Below are 14249 nucleotides of genomic sequence, written 5' to 3' on the forward strand. Positions count from 1 at the left end.
TTGCCTGGTCTCCAATTGTCCAAACCATACTCATTTTCTTAAGTTCCATTTCAACTTCTAAATGAAATCTTCCATATCTCTGCCAGAAGTCAGTATTCTTCTTCTAAATTCATACATTACTCTGTTCTCAACAATCAGCTACTAGATTCTGCATATATGTATATGTCTGATCTCCCTATTATATGACAAGCTTTCTTATGGTAGGAACTACACTTTATCCAATTTTTTGGTGTCCACTGCCTGAGATGCAATAGGTATTTAATAAATGCATATTAAATGAAAAATGGAATAAACTTAAACATCTCTTCAGATATAATTATTTTATCTTATATACTAGGATAAATTCTTCCCCTTTAACTCAGTAGAATATTTATATTTAGAAAGGAAGGATGGACTCTAAAATGGTGTCACAGATACAAGCTGGCTTCAGTTCCTGCCTCCAATGCCCCCCCGTCCCTGCTGCCAACCACTCAGAAAACCCAAAATAAATATACGGCACTGAGACGATCACCAGCAACATCCCAAAATTCAAACATGAGGATGAGATAGTTCCCGTGGCAAGAGAGAAGTGAAAAAACTCTGAGCAGATGGTAAGAGAACTGGACTTCCATATCCACGATGCTTCTCTACCCTCATTCTGCCAGGAACCAAGCACACAGAAAACTTCCCCCTAACTCACAGTTTCTACACTGAAAAAAGTGAGATCAAGATAGACAACCAACTTATCCACTATGAAAAACAGTGTGAAAGTTCCTCAAAAATCTGAAAATAGAACTACCATACGATCTAGCAATTCCATTAGTGGGTATACATAGAAAAGAAAGAAAATCAATATATGGAAGAGATATTTGTACTCCTATATTTACTGCAGCAATATTCACAATAGCTAAAATATGGAATCAACCTAAATGCCCATCAACAGATGAATGGATAAAGAAAATGCAGTATATTTATAGGATGGAATATTATTCAGTCATAAAGAAGAATGAAATCCTGTTATTTGCAGCAAAATGGATGGACTGGAGGACATTATCCTGGGTGAAATAAGCCAGATACAGAAAGACAAATTATTATATGTTCTCACTCATATGTGAGAACTATAAAAGCCACTCTACTCTAGAATGTAGAGAGTAGATTGGTGGTTACCAGAGGCTGAGAAGGGTAGGGAGAGAGTGAGAGTAAGAGAAATTGACTAATGGGTACAAATATATGGTTTGACAGAAGAAATAGGAGAATACATAAAGACAATTAGACAAAATCTGGAAAACAATTCATGATTTGAATGAGAAAATCAACAGAGACAGATATAAAAAAGAACCAAACAGAAGTTCTAGAGCTAAATAATTCAATGAATAAAGTAAAAAATACAAGACTAGATCAAAAAGACAGACTAGACCAAGGGGAAGAAAGAATTTCTGAAGACAGGTCTTTTGAAGTAACACAGGCAGACCAAGGGGTGGGGGGAAAGAAAGAAAGGAAAACAAAGAAAAAGGAAAAAAGAAGGAAAAAGCCTATAGGATTTATGGGACACCATTAAGCAAACAAATATTCCTGTGGGTGTTACAGAAGGTGAAGAGAAGGGAAAGGTGAGGAAAAAAAATTTAATGAAATAATAGTAGAAAACTTTCCACATCCTGGGAGAAAGAGGAAAATTCAGGTACAGGAAGTTTGAAGAATCCCAAGAAATTCAACCCAAACAGGTCCTCTTTGAGGCATATTATAGTCACCCTGTAAGAAGTCAAAAGACAAAGAATTCTGAAAGCATTAACAGTGTCAAGTCACATATAAGGAAATCTCCATTAGACTAACATTGGATTTCTCAGCAGAAACCTTGTAGGCCAGGAGAGAATGGGATGATATATTCAAAGTAGTGAGAGAAAAAAAAAACCCTGCCAGCCAAGAATATTATACCCAGCAAAGCTAGCCTTCAGAAATGAAGGAGAAAAAGAATCTTTTACAGACTGAGGGAAACTGAAGGAATTTATCACCACTAGGCTAAACATGCAAGAAATGCTCAAGGACTCCTATATCTGAAAGTAAAAAGATGATAACCACCATCATGAAAATATGAAACTATAAAACTCACTGGGAAAGCTAATACACAAAGGAGAAAGGAAATTATTACACACATAATTTTAAAAAGCCTGATGATAAACTGTATCCTTATGGAAAAACACCCAGCCACAAAAATAAATAATAATCAAGGAAGTAAGGAACAAAGGATTATACAAAACAAGAGAAAAGCAATCAATAAAATGGCAGGAGTAAGCACTCACCTATAAATAGTAATCTTGAATGTAAATGAATTAAATTTCCCATTTAAAAGACATAGACTGGCTGGATTAAAAAAACAAGGCCCAACTATATGCTGCCTATAAGAAACTCCCCTCACCTGTAAAGACATATGTAGACTGAAAGTGAATGGATGGATAGAAATAGCCCATGCAAATGAAAACCAAAAGTGAAGAGGAATAGTTATACTTATGTCAGATAAAAAAAACAAACAAACAAACTTCAAGTTAAAAGCTGTAAAAAGAGACAAAGAAGGACAATTATATAATAAAGGGATCAATTCAACAAGAGAATACAATAATTGTAAATATATATGCACTCAATACCAGAGCACTCAATACATAAAGCAAATATTATTAGATCCAAATGTAGAGGTAGATCCTAATATGATAATGGCTGGGGATTTCAACATCCCACTGTCAGCATTGGACAGATTTTCTAGACAGAAAATCAACAAAGTAACATCAAATTTAATCTGCACCATAGACCAAATGGACACGTACAGAACATTTCATCCACCAGCTGCAGAATACACATTATTTTCATCAGCACATGGAACATATGCCAGGACTGACCATATGTTAGAACTGAAATCTCAAAAAATTTTAAAAATTTGAAATCATATCAAGTATCTTCTCTGACTACATGGAAATAAACTATAAATCAGTAACAAGAGGAACATTTAAAACCATACAAATACATGAAATGTAAACAACAGGGTCCTGAACAACCACTGCGTAAAAGAAGAAATTAAGAATGAAATTTAAAAATTCCTTGAAATGAATGAAAACAGAAACACAACATTCCAAAATGTATGGGACACAGCAAAGGCAGTATTAAGAAGCAAGTTTATAGCAATAAATGCCTACATCAATAAAGTAGAAATATTTCAAGTAAACAATCTAGCAATGCCCTTCAAGTAACTGGAAATGCAAGAACAAATCAAACCCCAAATTAGTAGAAGGAAAGAAACAAACAATAAAGATCAGAGCAGAAATAAACCAAATTGAGACAAAAATACAAAAGATCAACAAAACAAAAAGTTACTTTTCCTAACAATAAAATACCTAGGAATGCAGCCAACCAGGGAGGTGAAAGATCTCTACATGGAAATTGCATCACACTGCTCAAAGAAATCAAAGATGATACAGATGGAAAAAATCCCATGCTCATAGATAGAAAGACTAAATATCATTAAAATGGCCATACTGCCCAAAGCAATTTACAGATTCAATGCTATTCCTATAAAACTACCAATGAAATTCTTCTTTGAACTAGAAAAAACTATTGAAAAGTTCATATAGAACCAAAAGAGAGCCCAAATAGCCAAGGCAACTTCACTTCTTGGGCTCAAGCCATTCTCCCACCTCAGCCTCCCAAGTAGCTGGGACTATAGGCATGTGTCACTACGCCCACCTAATTTTTGTATTTTTTGTAGAGATGGGGTTTTGCCATGTTCCCCAGGCTGGTCTCAAACTCCTGAGCTCAAGTGATCCTCTCACCTTGGCCTCCCAAAGTTCTGGGATTACAGGCATGAGCCACTGTGTCTGGCCTCAGCAGCATTTTGATACATGAACAATGAATTCACTAAAAAAGAAATCAAGAAGGCAATCCCATTTACAATAGCTACCAAACAAACAAGCAAAAACAAAAACAAAAATCCAATTCTAGGAGTAAATTTAACCAAAGAAGTGAAAGACCTCTACAAGGAAAACTATAAAACACTGATGAAAAAAAACTGAAGAGGATGAGAGGATACAATCATGCTTATGGATCAGAAGAATCAATATTGTTAAGATGATAATACTACCCAATGCGATCTACAGATTCAATACAATCCCTATCAAAACACTAATGACATTCTTCACAGAAATAAAGAAAAAATATTAAACTTTGTGTGGAATTACAAAAGACTGAATAGCTAAAGCAATCCTGAGTAACAAGAACAAAGCTGGAGGTATCAGACTACTAAGACTTCAAAATAAACTACAAAGCTGTAGTAATCAGAACAGCATGGTATAGGCATAAAAACTGACACATAAACCAATGGGATAGAATAGAAAACCCAGAAATTAATCCACACCTCTACAATCAACTGCTTTTTAACAAAGCTGCCAAGAACGCTCATTGTGAAAAGAATAGACTCTTCAATAAATGGTGCCAGGAAAACTGGATATCCATATGCAGAGGAATTAAACTAGACCCCCACCTCTTATCCTATACAAAAATAACTCAAAATAGATCAAAGACTTAATGTAAGACCCCAAATGATAAAACTACAGAAGAAACAGGACATTGGTCTGGGAAAATATTTTATATATAAAACTTCAAAAGCACAGGTAACAGAAGCAAAAATAAATGCAACTACATCAAATGAAAAAACTTCTGTACAGCAAAAGAAAAAGTCAACAGAGTGAAAAGAAAATCCTCAAAATGGGATAAAATATTTGCAAATAATACATCTGAAAGGAGATTAATACCAGGATATACAAGGAACTCAAACATCTCAACAGCAAAAAACCAAACAATCTGATTAAAAATGGGCAAATAATCTGAACAGACATTTCTCAAAAGAAGACATATACATGGCCAACAAATATATGAAAAAATGCTGAACATCACCACTCATCAGAGAAATGCAAATCAAAGCCACAATGAGATATTATCTCACCCCAGTTAGAATGGCTATTATCAAAAAGAAAAAAAACGGCCGGGCGCCATGGCTCACATCTGTAATCCCAGCACTTTGGGAGGCTGAGGCGGGCAGATCACGAGGTCAGGAGATCAAGACCGTCCTGGCTAACATGATGAAACCCCATCTCTACTAAAAATACAAAAAATTAGCTGGGTGTGGTGGTGGGCGCCTGTAGTCTCAGCTACTCGGGAGACTGAGGCAGCAGAATGGCGGGAACCCGGGAGGTGGAGCTTGCAGTGAGCCAAGATCACGCCACTGCACTGCAGAGCCTGGGCGACAGAACAAGACTCCATCTCAAAAAAAAAAAAAAAAAAAAAAGAAAAGAACAAAAATGAGATGCTGGTAAGAATGCATAGAAAAGGGAACTCTTACATACTGTTGGTGGGAATGTAAACTAGTACAGCCACTATGAAGAACAGTATGTAGGTTCCTCAAGAAACTACAAATAGAGCTATCATATGATCCAGCAATCCTACTACTGGGAATTTATCCAAAGGAAAAGAAAATTGTCGTATTGAAAAGACATCTGGCCGGGTGTGGTGGCTCATGCCTGTAATCCCAGCACTTTGGGAGGCTGAGGCGGGTGGATCACCTGAGGTCAGGAGTTCGAGACCAGCCTCAACATGGAGAAACCCCGTCTCTACTAAAAATACAAAATTAGCCAGGCGTGGTGGTGCATGCCTGTAATCCCAGCTACTCAGGAGGCTGAGGCAGGAGAGTTGCTTGAACCTGGGAGGTGGAGGTTGCGGTGAGCTGAGATGGCGCCATTGAACTCCAGCCTGGGCAACAAGAGTGAAACTCCGTCTCAAAAAAAAAAAAAAAAAGAAAAGAAAAGACATCTGCATCCCGATGTTTACTGCGGCACTATACACAATAGCCAAAATACAGAATGAATCCAGGTATTCAACAACAGATAAATGGATAAAGAAAATGTGGCATGCATACACAACAGAATGCTATACAACCATAAAAAGAACGAAATATCCTGTCATTAGAGGCAACATGGATGGAACTGGAGGACATTACTTTAAGTGAAGTAAGCCAGGCACACAAAGTTAAACACTGCATGTTCTCATTCATGTGGAAGCTTGAAAAAAAACTGATCTCATAGAAGTAAAAAGTAGACCAGAGGATATACTATAGGCTGGGAAAAGTGGGGGCAGGGAGGGATAAAGAGAGATTTGTTAAAGAATACAAAATTACTGGCTGGGCGCAGTGGCTCACACCTGTAATCCCAGCACTTTCGGAGGCCGAGGTGGGCAGATGATCTGAGGTCGGGAGTTTGAGACCAGCCTGACCAACATGGAGAAACCCTGTCTCTACTAAAAATACAGAAATTAGCTGGGCTTGGTGGGGCATGCCTGTAATCCCAGCTACTCAGGAAGGCTGAGGCAGGAGAATTGCTTGAACCTGGGAGGTGGAGGTTGCTGTGAGCTGAGATCACGCCACTATACTCAAGCCTGGGCAACAAAAGCGAAACTTGGTCTCAAAAAAAAAAAAAAAAGAATACAAAATTATTGGTAGGTAGGAGAAATAAGTTCTCGTGCTCTATACCACTGTACGATGACTATAGTTAATAATATATATTGTTTCAAGTAGCTAAAGGAGGATATTATTCTTAACAGAAAAAAATGGTAAATGTTTGAGATAATGAATATGCTAATTACTCTGATCTGATCACTATACATTAAATGTACCAAAACATCACCATGTACTCCATGATACTGTACATTATTATTTATGAATTTAAAACAATTTATGAAGCAAATTCTACTTATCTTAGCTACTGATAACACAGCCAAGAACATTTAAGCAGTCAGCAATGTGATAAAGGTCAAAGGACCAAAATCTGAGTATGTCACCAGGAAAATGTTTCAGGCCCACACTCGGACTTTACACATATTTTTTAAAAGGCTGATGATATACTTTCCCAACCAACAGTCAACTAGAATTGGCAAATGAGTTGGGAAAAAGCTGGAGGAAAATAGGGCTTATGGAACCAATCAAATTTAAACCAGCAAGTAGTATCAACTGACAAACTGAGAGGACAACCACAGACTATAGAAAGTAGATGTAGCAGTTTTAAAACCAAAGCACACTAGGATCATTTAGGTTAGGTGCAAAACCTCTTCTCATTTCCTGAGGGAATTATTGTCTGATAATTGATCTTCATACTGATGATTCTGTGCCACCATGAGAAGTTAAATCAGGCTTTTTATTTTCAATTTAAGAAGGCAGTGAAATGTGTAACATAAGCGATCCAAAAACACATTAAAAAATTCTAGCACTAAATGGAATAATTTTCATTTCTCCAGAAAATAAAATAGTGTGAAAGGGTTCATCTGTTGAAGATGCCAGAAAGATGACAATACACGAGGCACTTTTATACTGTATTATAGAACCTGGAGAAGGAGACATAGTTTACTAGCACAATAGTTTCAATAATAAATTTTTGCTTCCCAAGGTTGGTAATTATGTTTGTCACAAGAAAGGGATATTTTATTAGCTCTGGAAAACTACATTTTTTGAGATCCTCAAAAGTGTCCAAATGCCTATGTTAAACTAATTATGAAGCAAAATCTCAATTATTAAATAGGATAGCATTATGCCATAAATTTCTCATTCTGAATAAAGCAAGGCATTTCAAATCAAATTACATGGAGATTAAGGTTTCTAAACCTTTAGTACCTTAGCAGATTCTAGCCAGGCACAGTGGCTCATGCCTGTAATCCCAGCATTTTGGGAGGCCAAAGTGAGTGGATCACTTGAGGTCAGGAGTTTGAGACCAGCCTGGCCAACGTAGCAAAACCCCATCTCTACTAAAAATACAAAAATTAGTGGGGCATCACGGCTTGTACTTTGGAAGCCTGAGGCAGGACAATCACTTGAACCTGGAGGTGGAGGTTGCAGTAAGCCAAGATCACGCCACCGTACTCCAGCCTGGGCGACAGCGTGAGACTCCATCTCAAAAACAAAAAACGAAAAACAAAAAAACAAAAAACCCCCAAACCAAAACAGAACCTTAGCAGGTTCTAAACCTTTCATGCTTTTAAGGAGACCTTTATACCCCTCTTTACAAAACCAAAAATTCTTGCACAAGGGTAAAGCTTTCCTTTTGTTTGTCCACTGGAAACCAGTTCTGATCATTACCTGTAACATGATAATACCCAGGAGATAGATGAGGGAATGAATGAATAAATCAGTAAACAAAAACTTTATATATATATATGTAGGGTATGTGTGCATGTGTCAGTATATCATAATGGTCTATAACATATATTTGGATATATCTATATTGGTCTCCAAATTAAACTATATAGTATAAAAGTCTGACATATAACAAGGCTTGTATGTAAGGAAGTTCATGGCCCTATATGAAACACTACAATAGGAGTTTGATAATATTTGTACTAGATCATCACATTCATCTCAGTGAAACTGGAATTCTGCTGGTAGTAAAGAACTGTGCACCAGAAATAATACCTCTGAATACCATTAAGGAGGTAGCAAGATTACTAAAAAGAACATGGGCTCTGGAGTCAGACTTGATTTAAATGCACATTTAGGCACTTACTATATGACCATTGGCACATTACTTACTCTGAGCCTGGTTCCTTAACAGATGGGGCAAATTAATCCAGGATTGTTTTCAGAATTAAATGAGACAAAATAAAAACATTTAGCACATTAACTAGCATATATTAGGCATGTAATAAACATTAGTTATCTTCCATTATCCTAAAAACATATTTTATTCCAAGTCGATTTTACCTTCACTTGCAAACTTGCTGATGCAACTCTCCTTTCTAGATCTTCTACCTGTTGAAGGACACTCAAATCCATTTCCATTGCTTGTTCTTCTACTGACCAGTTCTCCACAATATCTCGAGTTACTTGGTTTTCTTCATTTTCATTCAGTTCAATAATAGCAACTACATTTAAAAAGAAATTAATTTAAAAATCCACTTATTAAGCTTTTCCCCACAGAGACTTCTTCCAGAAAGTGAATAAAATTCTAGGAGACCCACGTACATCTAACTTGACATACACAAATGCACTTGTGTACGTACAGGCAGCTTACTCTTAAAAGTAGAAACACGCTAAGAAACACAAAACAATATGCTACGGGTGTAAAAAATTACAAGACAGTAACACCAACTTAAAAAATGTAAATAGTTTGTTGAGTAAAACAGAAAAAAATAGTAGTGCATTAAGATATCATTTCTCTCTTGATATCTGTGGGGGACTGGTTCTAGGACCCCCTCTGCCCCGACGAATACCAAAGCCTAGAGATGTTCACATCCCTTATATAAAATGGTGTTGGCCAGGAGTGGTGGCTCATGCCCATAATCTTAGCACTTTGGGAAGCTGAGGTCAGAGGATCACTTGAGGCCAGGAGTTCGAGACCAGCCTGGGCAACATAGTGAGGCCCTGTCTCTACAAAAAATTTAAAAAACTAGCTGGGTGTGGGGGCATGTGCCTGTAGTCCCAGCTACTCAGAAGGCTGAGGCAGGAAGATTGCTTGAGCCTAGGACTTTGAGAATGCAGTCAACTATGACTGCACCACCATTCTCCAGCCTAGGTGACACAGCAAGACTCTCTCACAAAAAAAAAAAAAAAAAAAAAAAAAAAGGTGTACTATTTGCATGTAATCTATGTACATCCTCCCATATGCTTCAAGTTATTTCTAGGTTACTTATAGTACCTAAGACAATGTAGATGCTATGGAAATAGTTGTTATACTATATATTATTTAGGGAAGAATGATAAGAAAAAAAAGCCTGTATACGTTCAGTACAGATGCACCCATCTTTCTTTGACTGTTTGATCTGCGATTGGTTGAATCCATAGATGTGGAACCCATGAATATGAAGGACCAATAGACTGTACTAAAATATGCTTTAGAATAATTAATTCTCATAACTAAGCAAGAAAGAAAGCTGAAATCTCTTTTAGGTACACACCATCCTTATTCTTGAGGCAGGCTTGAGTAATATAATCCAAATGTTTCTGAATTTGTTTTTGTAATGCCTTTTCTCTTATTCCTCTGAGATGCAGCACTTTGAGCAAAGCTTTTAGGTCCTCCGGGTCAATAATTCTCCACCAACCAAACTGCATTTCTAAGTCAAGATAAATAAGTAGAACTTTTACAAATATTTTGAATAGGAAATGACACCATGGAAATAAAAAGATTTATTAACTATATATAGAACCATCAAATATTCAGTTATAATATAGGAATCCATAATATTGAAATTGAGTAAGTGGCTGTAAACCATCTCAATGTACCTACCTTCTGGAATAGGTTTTGGACTAGGAAAATCTACTGGTTTTGCTACTTCAACAGCTGCAGGTTGAGCTGAAGTGGCCTTTTCATTCTGTGGTACTGGAGATTCACTTTTACTTGAAGCAACATTGGAAGTCAAGAATGAATTACCATTTCCTTCTGATAACCCTAACCCCGATCCTAGACTAGGTACAGATGATGTAAATGGAATATTAGAAGTAACCACACCAGTGGGCCATCCACAAAACTGAAGTCCCATCATAGATACTCCACCTTTCACCTGCAAAAAGAAAACATTTATTAATGAAAAGTAGATTACTCTAAGAAGTTAGGAAAAATGTTTGGAATATGAAATTATTTATCAAATTCCAAAAAATATTCTTTCATTTATTACAATTACAGGAAAATGAAATAGATTAGCAACAAAAATGTTAAATTCCATGTTCTTATTTGTTTCCCAAAGTAATTTTCCTTTCGGATATACCGTTACAGTAATAAGTTAAAAAGTAATTAAAGAAGACTTAGACAAAGGCTAGAAATCAGTAGTTCTAATGAACCTTGGTGACAGAAATTCTGACTTGTTTTAGTTTTCAAACTGTAGCAGGAATATTTTAACTATCTGAGTGAGCCCCCTTGAGCAAAAATCTCCATGGGGTCAAAGATTACATAAAGCAATATAAAAATGAGTTACAGTTAGCAGTACTAACCTGAAGAGGTGATAAAACAAATGGATTTAAGCCAACAGGATTCTGAGCAGAAGATCCAAGAGGAGCTGGGGTAGGTGAAGGTGACTTAGATGGTGGCTGAGACTGAGGAGTCACCAAAGAAGCAGTTGACATATCGGCATGAGTAAGTGAAGTGTCATCACAGGGTGTTCGTGGCAAAAGACTAAACCATTGTCTATTCTTTTCAGTCAGTGTTTTTAGTAACTGGTCATTGGGGAGAGGACTGTAGAACTTCCCTGGACCACTTGAACCAGTATTAAACAGATTATTAGAGTCTGCCTTTTCCACATTGCTTTGCGTTGCTGTTGACTGAACGCTGCCCAGTGAATGTTTTCCACTGTTCTGATAAGACAACGTGCACCCATTTGCACCAGCATTTGGTTTGGGGGTCATAACCTCTGACTCAGGAGGCATCTTAGCTACTTCCAAAAGCTTGCTTAATTTGGAAAAAGAGCCAGGTTTCTGAAGGAATAGATTTGTGTTATCTTTTTCTTTAAGATCTTCCTTTTGTTCACAGTGATCTGTATTTGAACAATTTAAACTGTCCCCAGAAGTCTCAAACATTTCTTCTTTGATCTGGACACTTTCTGCCTTTTTCAGTTTTTCTCTTTCTTTTGCAATTTCTTCTAGTCCTACAAAATCAAAAAGCATTATGAACATCAGTTACTCCAGATCAAACCAATACTGTAATTAAATTTCATTACTCTTTATCAAATTATATGCATAAATACTTAAACTTTTCTATATTACCTAATACTCCCTATATTTTCCTTTTTTATAGATTATAGCTTTCACTCACTGGAAAATTAACATATATATATATATTTTGTTTGTTGGTTTGTTTACATTTTATTTTGAGATGGACGGAGTCTCACTCTTCCGCCAGGCTGGAGTGCAATGGCGTGAATTCAGCTCACTGCAACCTCTGCCTCCTGGGTTCAAGCGATTCTCCTGCTTCAGCCTCCTGAGTAAATGAGATTACAAAGGTGCACCACCATGCCTGGCTAATTTTTTTGTATTTTTAGTAGAAACAGGGTTTCACCATGTTAGCCAGGCTGGTCTCGAATCTCTGAGGTCAGGCAATCCACCTGCCTTGGCCTCCCAAAGTGCAGGGATAACAGGCATGAGCCACCACTCCCAGCCGGCATTAACATATATTTGTTATAAAAAATTAAAATCCAGTGGGGGGAGGGGGGAGGGATAACATTGGGAGATCTACCTAATGCTAGATGACGAGTTAGTGGGTGCAGCGCACCAGCATGGCACACATATACATATGTAACTAACCTGCACATTGTGCACATGTACCCTAAAACTTAAAGTATAATAATAATAATAAAAAATTAAAATCCAAAAATATTAAAAGTACAAAAAAATATTACAAGCCGTACTACACAGCAAAAATTATCCTTAATATTTTTGTATTAAACTTCTAGGAGTTCTGTATGTGATACATACACACTTAAATCCACATACTTAAGGAAAGAAATTCTACTACATACATAATATTCTAAACTGCTAGAGGGTTTTATTGAATAATACCCTGTAAACACCTTGACATGTCGATAAACATATAACTTCATCATAAATTTTAATGGCAACAGAATGAACTATATCATAACTTAAATAATTTTCTACTGATATATAATAGGTCCCAATTATTCACTATTATAAACAATGCTGTAAATAATGACCTTTTATCTGTATTTTTAGACTTGTTCTCCCGATTTACTTCCTTAAAATAAATTCCTAAAAAAAAAACTAAGATGTGTACTTTTCAGAGTTTTTGAAATATACTGTCAAACTGTCCTCTAAAAAGTCTGGATGAATATATACTCATATTAAAGTAACTGAGAGCATCTGTGTGCCTACACCCTCAATGAAACTGGATGCTGTCAGTATTTTTTGTCTTTGCCAATATTTGAGGTGAAAATCTAGATTGCATTATTTCTGGTCATTAGTAAGGCTGAATATCTTTTCATAGGTTTATTGGTATTTCTCTTTTGTAAATTTCTGGTTCATATTTTTGCTCATTGTTTTAAAAATAATTTATAAGAACTATTTTAAAAACACAAATCCACTACTTTATTCAATTTGAAAAGTAATATGCTCACAAGTTAAAATATTCAGTCATGAAGGGTATAAAGTAAAGGCCTTTCTACCTATTCCTTCAATCTCTATTTCTACACTTCAGGGGTAGCCATGGTTAATTACATCAATACACCTTCCCAGAAATAGTATATACGTTATCTATGACTACCATTTTGCATTATTACATAAATGGAATACTACTATTCACTTTTCTGCGGCTTAGAATAAAAACCAAACTCCTAACCAAGGCCTACAACATTCTATAATCTGGTTCCTGAAAACTTCCACCACCTCTGCACCACTCTTGTCCTTGATAACTCTGCTCCTCTTCTCACTTTCTATTTTCAGCTTCTTGAACATGCTAAGTTCTTGCCCTTCTCAGAGCCTTTGATCTTGTTCTTCCCTCTGCATGGGATACTGTTTTGTTGACTGGCTCCTTATCCTTCATGTCTCAGATAATAAACGTTATTTCCTTACGGAGATTTTCTCTGATCACCTTATCTAAAATTAGGACCCCCCATTCATCTTAGAATGTCATTCTATATATTTCCTTTACAGAATTTAATATTAATCATGATGTTTGTTTATTTTCGATTACCTTCCCTTCCACGTACTAGAATTTAAATCAACAAGCTCTGTTTAAAGGCAGAGCAATGTCTATATCTTTTTTTTTTTTTTTTCTTAGATAGGGTCTCACTCTGTCACCCAGGCTGGAGTGCAGTGGTGTGATTAGGGCTTACTGCAACCTCGACCTACCAAGCTCAAGTGATTCTCCCAACTCAGCCTCCCAATTAGCTGGGACTACAGGTGCACACCACCATGTCCAAGTAATTTTTGTATTTTTTGTAGAGACGAGGTTTCACTATGTTGCCAGGCTAGTCTCAAACTTCTGAGCTCAAGCCATCCACCTGCAGATTACAGGCATGAGCTTTGGGATTACAGGCATGAGCCACTGTGCCCGGTCAATGTCTGTATCTTGCTATTATTGGATTCCAAATGCTTAGCATGGTGGCCACTACAAAACAGTGGCTCAGTAAACCAGGCACAGTGGCATGCACCTGTAGTCCCAGCTACTTGGGAGGCTGAGGTGGAAGGATCGCTTGAGCCCAGGAGTTTGAGTCCAGCATGGGCAACATAGTGAGATCCTGTCTCTAAAGAA

The 14249-nt window shown here is 36.7% G+C and overlaps 1 protein-coding gene across 50 annotated transcripts in view; it reads right to left on the bottom strand.

The window, feature by feature from the left end:
* The window catches only part of BAZ2B (bromodomain adjacent to zinc finger domain 2B), a 415244-nt gene that overhangs the window by 23339 nt on the left and 377656 nt on the right, over nucleotides 1-14249 (bottom strand). For all 50 annotated transcript variants that reach the window (XM_063790193.1, XM_063790187.1, XM_063790176.1 and 47 more), the window contains 4 exons: nucleotides 10982-11631; nucleotides 10281-10554; nucleotides 9952-10107; nucleotides 8759-8919 (listed from right to left, as the gene is read on the bottom strand). In XM_063790193.1, the coding sequence (XP_063646263.1) occupies nucleotides 8759-8919; nucleotides 9952-10107; nucleotides 10281-10554; nucleotides 10982-11631 (1241 nt within the window). The remainder of the gene's footprint in view (nucleotides 1-8758; nucleotides 8920-9951; nucleotides 10108-10280; nucleotides 10555-10981; nucleotides 11632-14249) is intronic.

Source organism: Pan troglodytes, chromosome 13, assembly GCF_028858775.2.
Source record: "Pan troglodytes isolate AG18354 chromosome 13, NHGRI_mPanTro3-v2.0_pri, whole genome shotgun sequence".
NCBI lineage: Eukaryota > Metazoa > Chordata > Mammalia > Primates > Hominidae > Pan > Pan troglodytes.